Source organism: Rhincodon typus, chromosome 24 (genome assembly GCF_021869965.1).
Source record: "Rhincodon typus isolate 14 chromosome 24, sRhiTyp1.1, whole genome shotgun sequence".
NCBI lineage: Eukaryota > Metazoa > Chordata > Chondrichthyes > Orectolobiformes > Rhincodontidae > Rhincodon > Rhincodon typus.
Window position 1 is genome coordinate 3,087,392 of NC_063355.1, and position 15,621 is coordinate 3,103,012.

Sequence of the window (15,621 nt, forward strand, 5' to 3'; positions counted from 1 at the left end):
TCCCTTGGTATATCCAGTATAAATGCAGGACAGACCCAGCAAAAGTGGCAGCATGTGGTATCCATTCAGGAGGGAGTTGTCTTGGGATTCCTTAATATTGACTCCAGTCTCAATAGGCCTCATGGTATCAGATCAAACATGGACACAAGAACCTGCTATTACCATGTTATTCCTCCCTCGACTGATGAATCAGTGCTCTTCCATGTTGAACAACACATGGCGGAAGCACTATGGGTGACAAGGGCACAAAACGTACTCTGGTGGATTTCAATGTCCAAGAGTTGCTAGGGCAGCACTACTGATTTGAGCTAGTTGGGTCCTAGCTAGTTGCTAGACTGGGTTTGCAGCAGGCGGTGAGGGAAACACGTTTGACCTCACCCTTATCAGTCTGCCGGCTGCAGATGCATCTGTCCATGACAGTATCGATAAGAGTTACCACTGTACAGTGTTTGCGGAGATGAGGTCCCACCATCACTTTTGACAATACCATCCATCGTGTTGTATGGGACAGACTTAGAACAAACTCAAGACTGGGCATCAGCAGAATTATGCTCCAATACAATCTGCAAATTTATGGCCCAGCAAACCCCCCCTGTCGCCCCACTCAACCATTACCATCAAGCCAGGGGATCAATTCTGGATAGATGGAGAGTGCAGGAGGGCATGCTAGAAGCAGCACCAGGCATACATAAACATGGGGTGTCAACCTGGTGAAGCTACCAAACAGCATAAACAACAAGTCATTAGAGCTAAACGATTTCACAACCAGTGGATCAGATCTAAGCTTTGCAGACCTGCCATATCCAGTCATGAATGGTGGTAGATAATAAAACAACTCACTGAAGGAGGTGGCTCCACAAATATCCCGATCCTCAATAATGGAAGAGCCCAGCACATCAGTGCAAAGGGTGAGACTGAAGCATTTGTGACAATCTTCAGCCGGAAGTGCTGAGTGGATGATCTGTCTCAGCCGCCTCTAGTGGTCACCAGCATCCCAGATGCCAGTCTTCGACCAATTTGATTCAGTCCACATGATATCAAGAAGCAGCTGGAGGCACTGGTTATTGCAAAGGCTATGGGCCCTGACAACATTCTGGTGACAGTATTGAAGACTTGTGCTCCAGAACTGCCTAGCCAAGCTGTTCCAGTATAGCTACAGCAGTGGCATCTACTCAACAATGTAGAAAATTGCCTAGGTTTGTCCTATACATAAAAAGCAGGACAAATCCAAGTTAGCCAATTACCACCCCATCATTGTACCATTGATTGTCAATTAAGTGATGGAAGGTATCATCAACAGTGCAATCAAACAGCACCTGCTCAGTAAAAAACCTGCTCAATGACGCTCAGTTTGGGTTCTGCCAGGGCCACTCAGCTCCTGACCTCATTACAGCCTTGGTTCAAACATGGACAAAAGAGCTGAATTCCAGAGGTGAGGTGAGAGTGATGGTTGTATTTTACTGAATGCAGCATCAAGGAGCCCTAGCAAAACTGGAGTCACTGGGAATTCACAGGACCATAAGAACAGGAGTAGGTGATATTTTCCTTCAAGTCTGCTCCACCACTCAATAGGATCATCACTGATCCAACACTTCCACATCCACTTGACTGCCCTTTCCCCATAATGCTTGATTCATCTACTTACCAAGAATTTATTTATCTCAGCCTTAAATATACACAAGGACTCTGCCCTACAGCTGTCTGTGGCAACAAGTTCCAAAGACACTCAACCCTCTGAGAGAAGAAATTCCTCTTCATTTCGGTCTTGTCTTGGCACTCCTGTGACTGTGCCCTCTGGTCCTTTACATTCCCATGAGGAGAAACATCCTCTCAGCATTTACACTATCAAGCTGCTTAAGAATCTATTTTTGCTTCAATGAACTTACTTCTCATTCTTCCAAACTCCAGTGAGTGGAGTCCCATTCTGTTTAGCCTTTGCTGATAACACAGTCCTTCCATACCAGGAATCATGGTTGTGAACCTCTGAACTGCCTGCAATAAAGACATGTTTCCTTAATAGGAACAAAATTGTTAACAGTACTCTAGAACTGGGGCTGTTGGGTAAGAGTTTCTACTGTCATATCTAACACAAAATTGTATTGGAGGTCAACAATCTCAAGACATCTCTGCAGGAGTTCCTCAGGGTAGTGTCCTCAGCCCAACCAATCTTCAGCTGCTCCATTAATGATCTTCCCTCTATCATAAGGTCAGAAGTGGGGATGTTCACCAGTGATTGTACGATGTCCAGCACCATTCGTAACTCCTCAGATACTGAAGCATTCCATGTTCAAATGCAGCAATATCTGGACAATATCCAGGCTTGAGCTGACAATTGGCAAGTAATATTTGTGCCACAAGTGCCAGGCATCACCCCATGAAATTCAGTGGCGTTACCATCGTTGAATCCCCCACTGTCAACTATGGAGGTTACCTTTGACCAGAAACTCGACTAGTACAGGGGCTACAAGAAAAGGTCAGTGTCTTGGAATCCTGCAGAGGTTAGCTCACCTCCTGACTCCTCAAAGCCTGTCTACAAGACACAAATCAGGAGTATAATGGTATACTTCCCACTTGTCTGAATGAGTGCAGCTCCAAAAATTGTTGAAGCTTGACACCATCCAGGACACACCAGCTTGATAGTCACTACATCCATAAGTATCCACTCCCTCCTCCACTGATGCTTAGTAGAATGTTTATACTGCTGATGAGCAATTAATGCCGGCCCAGCCAATGTTGCCCACATCTCATGAATGATTAGAAAAAACAGTGCTAAACATCCAGCCTATAACAAAACAAATACACCTCCTTTCCCAAACAAGGTGTGATGTTTGCTGGGTACTGAAAGGTCCCCGCCAACACTTAATTTTTCTTCAAGTTGTGATAGGTGGTGAGGATCTGAGGTTGTTTCCTTGGGCTGCAAAATCGCTTTGAGCTCCAGGCTTCTTTATTCACCTCAAAGCAGTATCTAATGCGGAAAAGTGTGAGGTGATTCACTTTGGAAGGAGTAACAGGAATACAGAGTACTGGGCTAATGGTAAGATTCTTGGTAGTGTGGATGAGCAGAAAGATCTCGGTGTCCATGTGCATAGATCACTGAAAGTTGCCACCCAGGTTGATAGCGTTGTTAAGAAGGCGTACAGTATGTTAGGTTTTATTGGTAGAGGGATTGAGTTTCGGAGCCATGAGGTCATGTTGCAGCTGTACAAAACTCTGGTGCGGCCGCACTTGGAGTATTGTGTACAGTTCTGGTCGCCGCATTATAGGAAGGATGTGGAAGCATTGGAAAGGGTGCAGAGGAGATTTACCAGGATGTTGCCTGGTATGGAGGGAAGGTCTTATGAGGAAAGGCTGAGGGACTTGAGGCTGTTTTCGTTAGAGAGAAGAAGGTTAAGAGGTGACTTAATAGAGACATACAAGATGATCAGAAGATTAGATAGGGTGGACAGTGAGAGCCTTTTTACTCGGACGGTGATGTCTAGCACGAGGGGACATAGCTTTATATTGAGGGGTGATAGATATAGGACAGTTATCAGAGGTAGGTTCTTTTCTCAGAGCGTAGTAAGGGCGTGGAATGCCCTGCCTGCAACAGTAGTAGACTCACCAACTTTAAGGGCATTTAAATGGTCATTAGATAAACATATGGATGATAATGGAATAGTGTAGGTTAGATGGGCTTCAGATTGGTTTCACAGGTTGGCGCAACATCGAGGGCTGAAGGGCCTGTACTGCGCTGTAATGTTCTATGTTCTACGTATCCGTGTGCTTGGCACTTCAACAGTGAGACTGGCTGTAGTAAGGTGTGTAGAGTTCATTCTCTCCGGTCACCTTTGAGTCAAGAAAGTGTGTGGTCCCTCAAGAATATGTTCAAGCCCATTCTCCTGGCATCAGTTTACACTCTCCCCAAGTTACCAGGCTGAATCATTAACTCACATCTTGCTACTTTACAACCTCTAATTTTTAAACTTTGACCTGAATGAGGAAGTATGTCAAATTACTGAGAGGTTTTCATGGGTGCAGGCTCCCTCAATTTCTTAAAAAGTTTGCTCTTCATATGCAGAGTGCTATCAATTTAACAGTTCCCTTCCTGACTTAACACACTTGGAGCTATGCTTCGTAGTGCACTGTTGCCAAGAATAGGCAGACTTTAACAGCCCTGAGTCACCAGACAGATCCAGAGCTATCTGAGAACTTTCGTATTGAGGCCCTATTGGTGAGCAATGTATATTGAGTTGTCAGTTTGCTGATTAACCCACTTTGTTTTGGGAATGACATTACCACCGGTTATCTTGTCATTCCCTCTGACAAAGCCCTGATGATCTGAAGAAAACCCACTTTACTTGGTCAGGTCACAAAATGACTGAGGTTGGGCCCTGAATGAATCACACCAGTGGGTGTCGGTGACTTGTACATAACATTTGGAGCATGAATGAGCAGAATTCTCCTAACAATGAGTCGACTGCCATCTGCTGCTGCATTGGTTTCTCAGCCACTGCCACCTGTGCCAAACTGCTCTTTAGCTTCTATGGAATCAGGTGCTTGTTTTTGCTGAGACCAACAGTTTATTTCTTCTCACTGGTGATGCCAGTAACTTAGGAACTGTTTGTAAATTGTTGTTTTATTGGAGCAAACAGACCAGCAGCAGTTTACACTGAATACTGGTTGCAGATTCCAAAACCCAACTTTAGTTGCGAGGCTATATGTTCCTTTCTAGGATAGGGAAACCAATTAAACAGCAAGAACGCTGGCATCTCATTAGAATCATGATCATATACAGCACCGTGATAATAGCCGATTTCTGAAATGTGATCCTTTAACTGTATCCCACTTTCAACCTGGGCTTACAATAACATCTTATTTCTGTTCTCCAATGTGGGTGTCAGTGCCTCTGCCTAATTGCCCTGGAGAAGGGGGTACTGAGTTGCCTTCTTTACCTATAGGTGTTCCCACAGTGGTGTTTGGGAGGCAGTTTCAGGATTTTGACCTAGCGATGGTGAAAGAGCAGCAATATAGTTCCATGAGTGTGGCTTGAAGAGGAATAGTCAAGTAGTGATGTTCTGAAATATCTGCTGACCATGCCCCACTAAATGGTATTGGTCACAGGTTTGGAACGTGCTGTTAGAAGAGCCTTGGGGAGTTGCTGCAGTGCACCTTGCAGATGGCTCACACAGCTGCCCCTGGATGGGAGTGAAAGTTGGTAGTGCATGGAGTAGCAGTCAAATGAGGGTTTGTGTTATTGGAACTGCACTCGTCCAGGTAAGTGGGGAGTATTCCAACACATTCCTCACTTGTGCCTTGTAGACGGTGGGCAGGCTTTGGGGAGGCCACGAGGTGAGTTAACGCACTGTAAAATACCTGGCCTCCTGAAACCAATCAGCAGCACACCAATGGTTAATATCCAGCTGAGTCACAGTACACCCTTGCCGCTTTTCTGAGGAGTGTTTTTTTTAGTTTCCTTTGTTATCTTTGTGTGTCTGGTTTCCTCTTGTGTTTGTGGTTCCTCAGGATTAGTGGCTCTTATGTGATAATAAGGATGTGGTGGTGGTGATATAAAGGGATCCACAAGGTTTGGATGGAGAACACAGTACAGAGCTGGTGTGGTGCTCATGCTGTAATAGATACTCATCCACTAGGACTGCTGAAGTTTATCCTGGTTTTATATAATCCTCTTCTTTGTCCTGTCCCCTCCACCACCACCTCCTTATTATCACATAAGAGCCACTAATTCCATTCCAAGTTTAAAGTAGATGATGAGACTGGGTACAGGGATAGGACCTGTAAGTACAAACCATGGTGGAATAGTTTGTGTATTTTCATATTTTAAAAATAGACAGCTAGTAGGTTGGTCTGTTGCACTGACAGAAGAAGCTCAGCACTCAAGGTTGAGAGAAGTGCTCTACCTGCCAAATCAGCATCTTTTTAACACTAACAAAATCAAAATTTGCTGGAAAAAGTCAGCAGGTCTGGCAGCATCAGTGGAGGGAAAGCAGAATTAATGTTTTGGATCCAGTGAAGCTCCTTCAGAACTGGTAGTAGCTAGGCAAAAGTTGATATATTTGCTAGAAAAGGGGTGGGGTGGTGAGGGAAGGAGTAAGCGATGGGTGGAGTTGGAGAGGTAGAGAAGGACTGGGTAAAAGTCAGCCATGGAGGATAAATAGTTGTTAATGGGGGCTATTAGTGGGTATCAATGGGTTGTTTGTGGTAGCAACCCATGTGATGACAAGGTCTGGTGTTTGGGGCATTGGGGTAAGGACATGGGAGAAGCTGCTCAGGCTGTAAAATTATTGAACTCCATATTGAGTCCAGGAGGTTGCAAAGTTCCCGAGCAGAAAATGAGATGCTGTTCTTCCAGTTTGCGCTAAGCTTCAGTGGAGCACTGCAGCAAGCCTGAGACAGGAACGCAGCAGGCCAGGCAGCATCAGGAGCAGAAAGTTGACATTTCGGGACCTGACTCCAGTATCTGCAGTTCTTGCTATCTCCAAGCCTGAGACAGATGTTGGCCAGGGAATACGGTGTGTTGAAATGGCAGGCATCTAGAAGATCAGGTCGTTTTTGTGGATAGAATGTGTTCTTTTAACACTAGTCAGCATCTCATGGGTGTGGGTACAGGTACAAACATGTTAAATATGGAGTTAGGATGACACAACAAAAATGTATTTGCTTGTTTTATTTGGTGGTAATTTACTCCTGAAGGTTCAAAGTTGTCCTTTTGCACCAAAACCCTGGAAATACATAGTCATTTCATTTGAACAATGTAGATAGGTCAGACATGCCATAGCTTGCTGCTAATTCCAGGTTTAGATTGTCAGGTGGCAGTTTGAATTAAGCAACCTTAAATTGTGTGGACTGTCATTACATCTCTGAATGGATTGATTGAAAATCCTTTTTGATTTTGAGTGTTAGATGACAGTGTTGAGAGGTATTTAACAGTAGATATGGGCCAGAAAAGGGTCTCCTTCACATGGCTGTGTCCCACAGCAGTGAGTGGGTTCAATTCTCTATCTGGCACTTTGCCCTGACTCTGTGCGATGACTTGAACTCTGGTTATCTTTCTCTCACAGGTTGGTGACCTTGTGAAAGTGACCAGGATGAACATCAGCGGCCAGTGGGAGGGTGAAGTGAATGGACGGCAAGGACTCTTCCCTTTCACTCACGTCCAGATCTTCGATCCCCAGAACCCTGAAGAGAACGAGTGACCCAGAGATCCGGTTACACGTGGTCACCTCCATCTGCCTGTTCATCGCACACGGTTTCAGCATCACATCCGGTGCATCGCTTCCAGACTAATGGGGAAACCATCATTTTGCCATGGAACCGCGATTGGATTTTTGAGTATCTGCTTACCTGCTGGATTTTAATGTTTCTGTCTGAGCTCTTCCCACGTACCATTAAAGCTACATGATTACTAATAATAAATGGAGTAAAGGACGGGAGAGAGACAGTCTCGATCTCAGTGCCACGATAGTTAATGCTTCAGTAAACATTTTGAAGCCAACTGGGATAACCGAGCGTATACTTGGCTGCACCCCTCACACCTGATGGATATTCCTCCTGCCTACGACAGGCATGTAAATGCGGTGATCCCTTGCCAATTAATTAATTGTGGTATTTTGGGATGCTACTGGGACGAGATGTATCTAGCCTCAGCTATTATCTTGAGTGCTTACTTAATGTAAAGGAGCTGAGTGAATAATTGAGGCATCGGACTCAAAATGATTTGAAATGGTTCAGAGTACAGCCTATATATGTTAGTCTGTGGTGCCATATCCAATATGTAGAGGAGACAATTTTTTTTGGATACAATCAGGTAGATAGCTGTAGAAAACAATCATGAATAAGTCACTTTTACAGTTTTGTAACACCTGTAAAAATTGAGCTTTGAAAGAGGAAACACTCTGGGAAAACAGGAACAGAATTGTTAACACTTGGCAATCCAGAAAGATTGCTAGTTGTAGCCTGAGTGAGGCACAAGGATAAATTGGTAACTCAAGCCTTAAGGACTGGGCTGGGCTGTGGGGGCAGGTAATCTGCAAAATGACTGGCTTGTGATTGAGTAAGGCACAACCTTTTCATATCTAAATATGGAGGTAGTAGGTTCAGTTTTAGTGAATGACCTTCAGAAAATCAAGAATGATTCAGACATCTGGCTAATGGACAGAAAATATTCGAATGGGGATATTAGTGCCTTTTCCTTCTGGAACTGGTTTCTACAAACAATTTCTCAGTCTGCTTTTCTGTAAAAATGCTTAATATTGGGTAGCTGCCTTTGGTAGACTCCTATTCAGCCTGTACAGTTTGTCAGACCTCTGCCAGTGTCCAGCTCAAGTCATCAGCTGCAGGTGGCTAAAGGGATTGAGAGGAGCTGTGGTTGCAGTGTGTTTTACAGATTGGAGAATCGTTTCACATCTCTTACACATGCAGACTGGATGGTTTCTTACATGCGTGCACTCTTAGTTTGTTTTTGCACCCATTCTTTCTCACACCTCTGCCCGTGTTTTTTCTCTCTCTCACTTGCCGATCCACATTGACCCCTCCCTCTCAATTGCCTGTTCATGACTTCTGTCTTTCTCTCACTCGCCACTTCTGCCTCCCTATCAGCACTTTTTCTCTCCATGACCAAACTGTGCCTTTCTGTCTTATCTGTTTGCAATTCTGTATCTCCTTTGTTTCCTTTGCCTTTCTTTCTTCCCTTCATCTACCAACCCTTTCTCTCCCTACATTTTGCCCCTTCTATCTCCTTTTCACTTGCCTCTTCATTTCTCCCCACACCGTCCATTCTTCTTCCTCCTGTAGCGACTCCCTTCCACCCCACGCCCATCTGTCCCTTCTTTCTCGCCCCTTTCTCTCTCCACCCTCTTGTCTGTGCTCACCTTCTTGCTCGCGCTCTCCCGTCTGTGCACCCTTTCCCTTCCCCTCTCCCCCTTCTCTCTCTGCACCTCTCTTGTTTGTTCTCCCCCTTTTTTTGGTCTGTGTCCCTCCATCCACTCCCCCCTCTCTTTTGCTTGCTGAAGCATTTTTCTTTTGCATTGCATACTGGGAGTAAGGACATGACCCTTCTCCAAACTACTCTACCAAAAGTCTCTGAGGTAATCTGTATTGAAATGGGCTTCCCTGTTTTGTATAATATTCAACTGAAGATGTTCAAGCCTTATATATTAGAAAACCTGTGCCCTGACTGCTTTATTTAATCACCCTGGGGAAACCATTATCACCCGCAGTGCAACACTAAAGTCAATCACTGCTGACAAGCTGTCACCCCACCGAGCTGATTACTGAGGGGAACTGCACTCACTGAGCTATTGGGCCTGACTCTTTGCTGCTGTGAAAGTGGCAACACAAATGATACCTGTGGAGTAATTGTACATAAATTGCTTTGAAAGATTGAAACTTCCTTACAGAGCACCATTGCTATTGCCCTTAGCTGTGGAGAGTTGATAGTTCCTACTTTTTGCTGCTTTGTTGCTGAGCTCTGCAGCACCCACTGCAATTCTGGCAGGTAGGCATAAAGTAGCTGCCAGGAATAGACAATTGGAAGTTTTTTCGCTATTGGAAAACTAGTAACTGGATTTCATCTAGTCACCTTGTGTATATAACAAATCCACAAGAGCTTTTTCTCTTTCTCACTCAGTGGCTTGGAGTGGCCCCAACCAAGATTAATGATTGGCGAGTGTGTGCTGTTGTAACTGGCTGCTCAGCAGTGTTCATTTTGCACTGTTTTCATAGTACACCATTGGTACTGGTTATTAAAACGAAACCTTGGAAGACTCCACCTTCCTGAAGCTCACTGCATTTTCTGAACAATGAGGAAATAGCGTGGTGAAATGGGACGGGGAGGGAGAGGGAGGAGGGGAAGAACCAGACAAATGTCCTGAGGTTAGTTCACCATTGAACCAAAGTATGCATCTAGTGCCTAAAATAAAAGCGCTCGCTGTATGAGTGGGACGGGTTGAGATGGATAGATATTACTGTCCTGGTTACTTTTTGAAGGTGACTTTTAGTATTCGTGTTTGTATAGGGGCTACCATATTGTGGCTTCAGAGCTTTTGGAACTAACACTTTTTTTTATTTGCCTTCCTTTCCACATCTTGCCTTGCTGAGCTCTTCAGTTAACTGAATAGATCCAGGGTTGTGGGAACAACTGTGATTCAGCAGTATTGACGCAAAGGTTTTTATTACAGAATCTTTGAATATGCCTCAGTTTTATAACTCCGTAATGCAACTAGCTTTGTGTCCTGTTCCGTTCTTTGTTTCTTTGTCAAACCACTATAGCTCCCTTGGCTTGCTTGCCAAGCTGTTACACTGGACTCCTTAAATTGTCTGGTTGCCAGAAATGCCTTGTGAGAATGAACGATGCCCTATGTTTCCTTTCCCTTCCCTTTACCCTTTGATTCGGTTCCGGTTTGTGAGTGTTTCCCCTTTCAGGTTGTTAGTACCTAGCCCGCTTCTCTTCCTCCTTTAGCTTAACAGCTTCCATAATATTGTAAGCAGGCTCGTGCACTACAGGAATGAAATAAAACACATGTCTGTGCCTCTTGTAAACGTCGCGCAGTGAGTCAAGCAATGAATCGCACTGTGAAGGGTGAGCGTGTACTCAGCCTGCATCACTTGCCTGCCTTCCCACTGCATTTGTCGCCAATAAAATATTGTTTACAGCACAGCAAGTTCACAACAGGTTTTTAATAGTTGCTAATAGCTTAAGAAAACTATTGAAATGTTTGTCTGTGACCTCCATGCATGCTAGTCTCTTTTATTTTTGTAGAAAGCTTTGTGCTGTCTGTTCCAGGAGAATAATTAATGCATTTTGTTTAACATTCTGGGAATGGGAGCTTTTTGCCTGTGTACAGTACAGATCATGTCTAACACTTCATTAAATAAATCTAGTGTGTGGAAATGCAAGTGTCTAGAAGTGTAAAGTACTCGCAAGCCCCAGTTATATCTATAAAATGCCATATGCTAAACTGGAGTGTTTTGGGGTGCATGGTTTATGTTTCAGAAATTAACAGTATTATAGCATTTGCAGGTTTCACAGAGGGGTATATCTATTTTCTTAGTTTTTATTTTTGGTCAAATGTAGAAATGCTCCATTGTTGAAGCCAGTGTTTGGATAATGAATGTACAGAATGAATAAAATTGACAATAATTCACATCTCCTCCCCTCCACGGTCCTTAGCTGTGGATGAAACCGATGTGGACATTAGAAGAAAGGTAAAAAAGAAAATACAAAGAACAGGCTATGTTTGATACACCCAGTACTACTTGAGTTGTGTGAACTCAGGAATTAGGACAGGGCTTCTAGTGAACTCCGCAGAAGAGTTCACAATTCAAATGGTAATTGGAAGGCAGCATCCACCAGACAATTTGGTTAAGTTGAGAAGGAAACACTGATCTAAACAACTCAATTTAAAATACTTTTTGTTTTACCTCAGTCTATCTCTAACCCATGTTGTAGAATGCAGTGACGAAAAGTAATTGCTATTGCACAGAGATAGTAGGAACTGCAGATGCTGGAGAATCTGAGATAACAAGGTGTAGAGCTGGATGAACACAGCAGGCCTGCTCCTCTGATGCTGCTTGGCCTGCTGTGTTCATCCAGCTCTACACCTTGTTATCTCTGCTATTGCACAGTTGATATCAAGTGTTGATGTTGAGCCCCTTAAAACCACAGGCTGCTAAAAAGTCTTGTCTTATCTGTTCTTGCCATGACAGATGCACCTTGTAGTTTGTGGCATTATGTTCAGTCACAATTTGACTCATTGCTGAAGTCATAACGGTAAAACTGAGCTAATTTTAGCTCTACCTCTGCTCTGCAGAGCTGTGGGCAAACTCACTTATGCTTTTGAGCCACAGCCCTGTATCCCATGATACTGGCCACTGCCTTGGAAATACCTACCATTTGTTTCAAGTGGCAATTGACTTCAGCCCCTCCGCCTGTTCTCTGGTGCTGTGACCCTCGTGAGTGTAGGTGAACCTTTATGAAACTTGGTTAAAACAATTCACAAGCAGCAATGATAATCAATCAGTAATGAGTATTTGGGATACACATTTAGGGAGAACTGTTTCTTTGTATGGAACTGAAAGGAGACTATTTGGTCTATTTATTTGGCTTGTGTGAAAGTGGGTGGACCTTGTTTTGCAGCTCAGGATGGACAGTGTATAGAGGGTAAAAGCCAGTGACAGGGAGAGACCTGGTGCTTTGAGTGCAAGTGGTTTACACACTGCTCTTCCTGGCTGAACAGTCACATCCTCAGCCTCTGAACTGCCTGTGGTTAGCTTCTCGTATGTCGCTTTGTGATATTTGCCTGCTGTGTCTTGGAGAGCACATCTAATATCTCTCACTTTAACCTCAACACCTTCCTATCTGTTCAGTTGTGATTTGCGTTTTCTATTCCCACCCCACCCTGTCCCTGATATTTTGGGTCACGTTTGAAGATTTTTAACAAATATCTTTGGGGTGTTTAAAAATTGATGCTGAACCTGAAATTGATGCTAATGGTTTGAAATGGCATTGGGGCTGTTTTGTCTAAAACTGTTACAATAAAATGGAGTTAACTCCGGTTTTATAACCATACTATTGTTTTACTGAGCCATCTGAATTTGTTGCAATTTACAATGCTATATTACTTTCTTCCTGAAGGTATTTCCAAAGCAGCAGTGAATCTAAAAAGGTAAAGATTTTTAACAGGAAATACTTCAAACTCAGTGTTTTAAAGGAGCTCTAAATTTGGCTTTCCATTCAAAAAGTGTTCCCAAATTTCAGTAAGATTTGTTGGGAGAAGGGAGAGTGTCACAGAGAACAACCGATCGCGGACATGGTCATTAGTTCTGCTTTGGCCTTCACAATTGGTGACATCAAGAGAGATCAAACACAAACATTAAAGCAAGGGAATGGACAATAGCCAGTGCACCTATATAAATTATAGTTTTAGCTCAATTATTAGTTTTGGCTCTTTTCACGAGGGGACTAAATTGGAGGGGGAGAGAAGTAATGAACTGGTTATTTGCAATCAGGTTGGTAATCAGACCTGACACCACCTAATCTTTTTGACTGTGTAATTCAGCAGATCATTTATATTGAACCATTCCAAGTGTCCAGTTCTTGTTCCTCAGCCTTGTGAATATCAGTATTTGTGTCAATGCTGGAACCGAGGTTTCGGGAATATTTTCATCCATAAAAAGGGTGTCCTGCTTCCAACCCACAGGCATTGTGTCCTGGAGAACTTTGTGACATTTAACAGTAGCAGCTGTTGATTGTTTGGTCACACAGATGCTTTGCCCATGTTGCTGTCCCATTGCCAGCCTCTGAATTAGCCTGTTCGTTAATAATTTGGTCCTGGTGTTTAATACTGACAAGCAAATATCTCGGTAAATTGGTCACATGTAAAGTCAAGTAGTCAATGTTCATGCATTCACTGGACGAGAACGGTTCTGGTTCCCGAACTTCCCGTCAGGATGGGGCTGTGTGTTGTGTGAAACAAACTGCCACCCACAGCTTTACGTCACTTCTGCCAACGCATGAGCTATCTGGGGGCAATTAATGATGCAGAGAACAATCACGATGGGGTTGGGCCAGAATTAAGGATATTGGTTAGAAATCACTATATCTTTTGTATCCCCCACAGCCTACAAGCAAGTTGCTGGCTTATAGTTCACAAAGCTGATTTCCAAAGAGTGGACGAAACTACTTTTCTATTTCAAAAGAGTAGGGTGAGCTTTACTGTTTTTACCTGGAGTGCCTGATAGGGACAGTGTCGAGTGGACTTGATTTGGAGTCACAGAGTCATACAGCATGGAAACAGGCCCTTTGGCCTAAACTGACCAATGCTGACCATGGTGCCCATTCAGCTCGTTCCAATTGCCCGCATTTGGTCCATATCCCTCTCAACCCTTCTCATCCATGTAACTATCCACATGTTTTTTAAATGTTGCTATTGTACCTGCCTCAACCACTTTCTCTGGCAGCCCATTCCATATACTTCAGTGGCTAAAGATGAAGGAAAAATCTCTGCAAGGGCCTCTGCAATTTATTCCCTATCCTCCCACAGCATCCACGGATGGACTTGATCAGGCCTAGGGGATTTATCCACCTTAATGTGCTTTAAGGCTGCAAACATCTCCCTGGTATTGTGTATGTGGTCCAAAACATCCCCACCTTATTTCCTTAGCATCCATGATTCTGTCCTCAGTTTAAAAACTGAGGAGAAATATTAATTAAATCTTGACTTCTCTGTTTACATCTTGTTAAAGAGTACAAATTCTCAGCAGCTATAATTCTCATAGTCTTGTTCCGCCCCTCTTTATGGTGTTGCTAACCTTGAGTCACTATCAGGGTCTTTCTCTCACACACAAACACACTGTCATACAGCACAGAAACAGACCCTTTGGTCCAACATGTCCATGCCAAGCAGGTTTCCCAAACAAAACTAATCCCATTTGACTCCATTTAGCCCATGTCCCCCTCAGTCTTTCCTATTTGTGTACCTGTTCAAATCATTTTTAAATATTGTAACTGTACCTGCATCTGCCACTTCCTCTGGCAGTTAATTCCGTATACAAACCATTCTCCCCTCAGGTCCCTTTTTAAATCTTTCTCCTCTCACTTTAAAATTGTGCTCTCTAGTTTTGAACTCGCCACCCCTCAGGAAGGGGGACCTACAAGGAGTGTATCTACAATATTACCAGAATTTCTAAAATCTTTAACATCCTCCATTTCGAATGAAGAAGGCAGCAGGTGTAGGCAAGCACTTGGTTCAGAGGTGAACTTACAAAATACTGTTGGGAAATATAGTCTGAAATGGCTCACTTTCCAGACTTGGAGAATGAATTTTACCCACTGTGTTAAACCTCGATAAATAAATGTGTGCTGTGTAAGTTCCTGCTCTGCAAAAAGCAGTGGTTGCTAGGAATTTGCTGAAGTTATTCTGCCGGTGGGCTCAGAGGTGGTACCGTGTGGCTGCAGTTTAATGTTTTATGTTACCTGGGAAAAGCTCTGCATCCTGATAAACCATGGATATTGCAGGAGTTTTAAAAATCCCTTCAAAATTCTAAAACCTTCAATCGTTTTTACAGAGAATAACCAAAGTCCAAAATAACCAAAGTCCTTAACCCTCGCTAATATCTTGTAATGGCAAACTAATACAAAAATGGAACAAGAATAGGCCTCTTAGCTCTTTGAGCCTGCTCCACCATTCAATAAGATCATGGCTGATCTATTTTTTTTTATCAACTCTACATTCCTGTATATTCCTGATGATCTTTCATCCCCTTGGTAATCAAGAGTATCTACCTCTGCCTTAAAAATATTTAAAGATTCTGCATCCAGTGCCTTTTGAAGAAGGAAATTCCAAAGACCTCAGCTCCCAGAGAAGAAATGTTTCCTTATCTCAGTCTTAAATGGCCACACCCTCGGGTTTTAAACTACATCCCACCCCCTTTAGATTCATCCATAAAAGGAAATATCTTTTCCACATTCACCCAATCAAATCCTGTCAGGACCTTAGATGTTTCAATTAGGTTCCCTCTGACTCGTCTAAACTCAGACAAATCTAGCCAGTCTCACTTCCCCTCAAGGCAATCCACTCATTCCAGGTATTAGTCTAGTAAACCTTCTCAGAACTGCTTCCAACA

At 43.4% G+C, this 15,621-nt stretch overlaps 1 protein-coding gene across 1 annotated transcript in view; it reads left to right on the forward strand.

Annotated features, from left to right (window-relative positions):
* Positions 1-12,565, forward strand: part of crkl (v-crk avian sarcoma virus CT10 oncogene homolog-like) — a 54,093-nt gene extending 41,528 nt beyond the window's left edge. The window contains exon 2 of the mRNA XM_048611384.1: positions 7,059-12,565. Within this exon, the coding sequence (XP_048467341.1) occupies positions 7,059-7,193 (135 nt within the window). The 3' untranslated portion in view covers positions 7,194-12,565. The remainder of the gene's footprint in view (positions 1-7,058) is intronic.
* Positions 12,566-15,621: the final 3,056 nt, after the last annotated feature.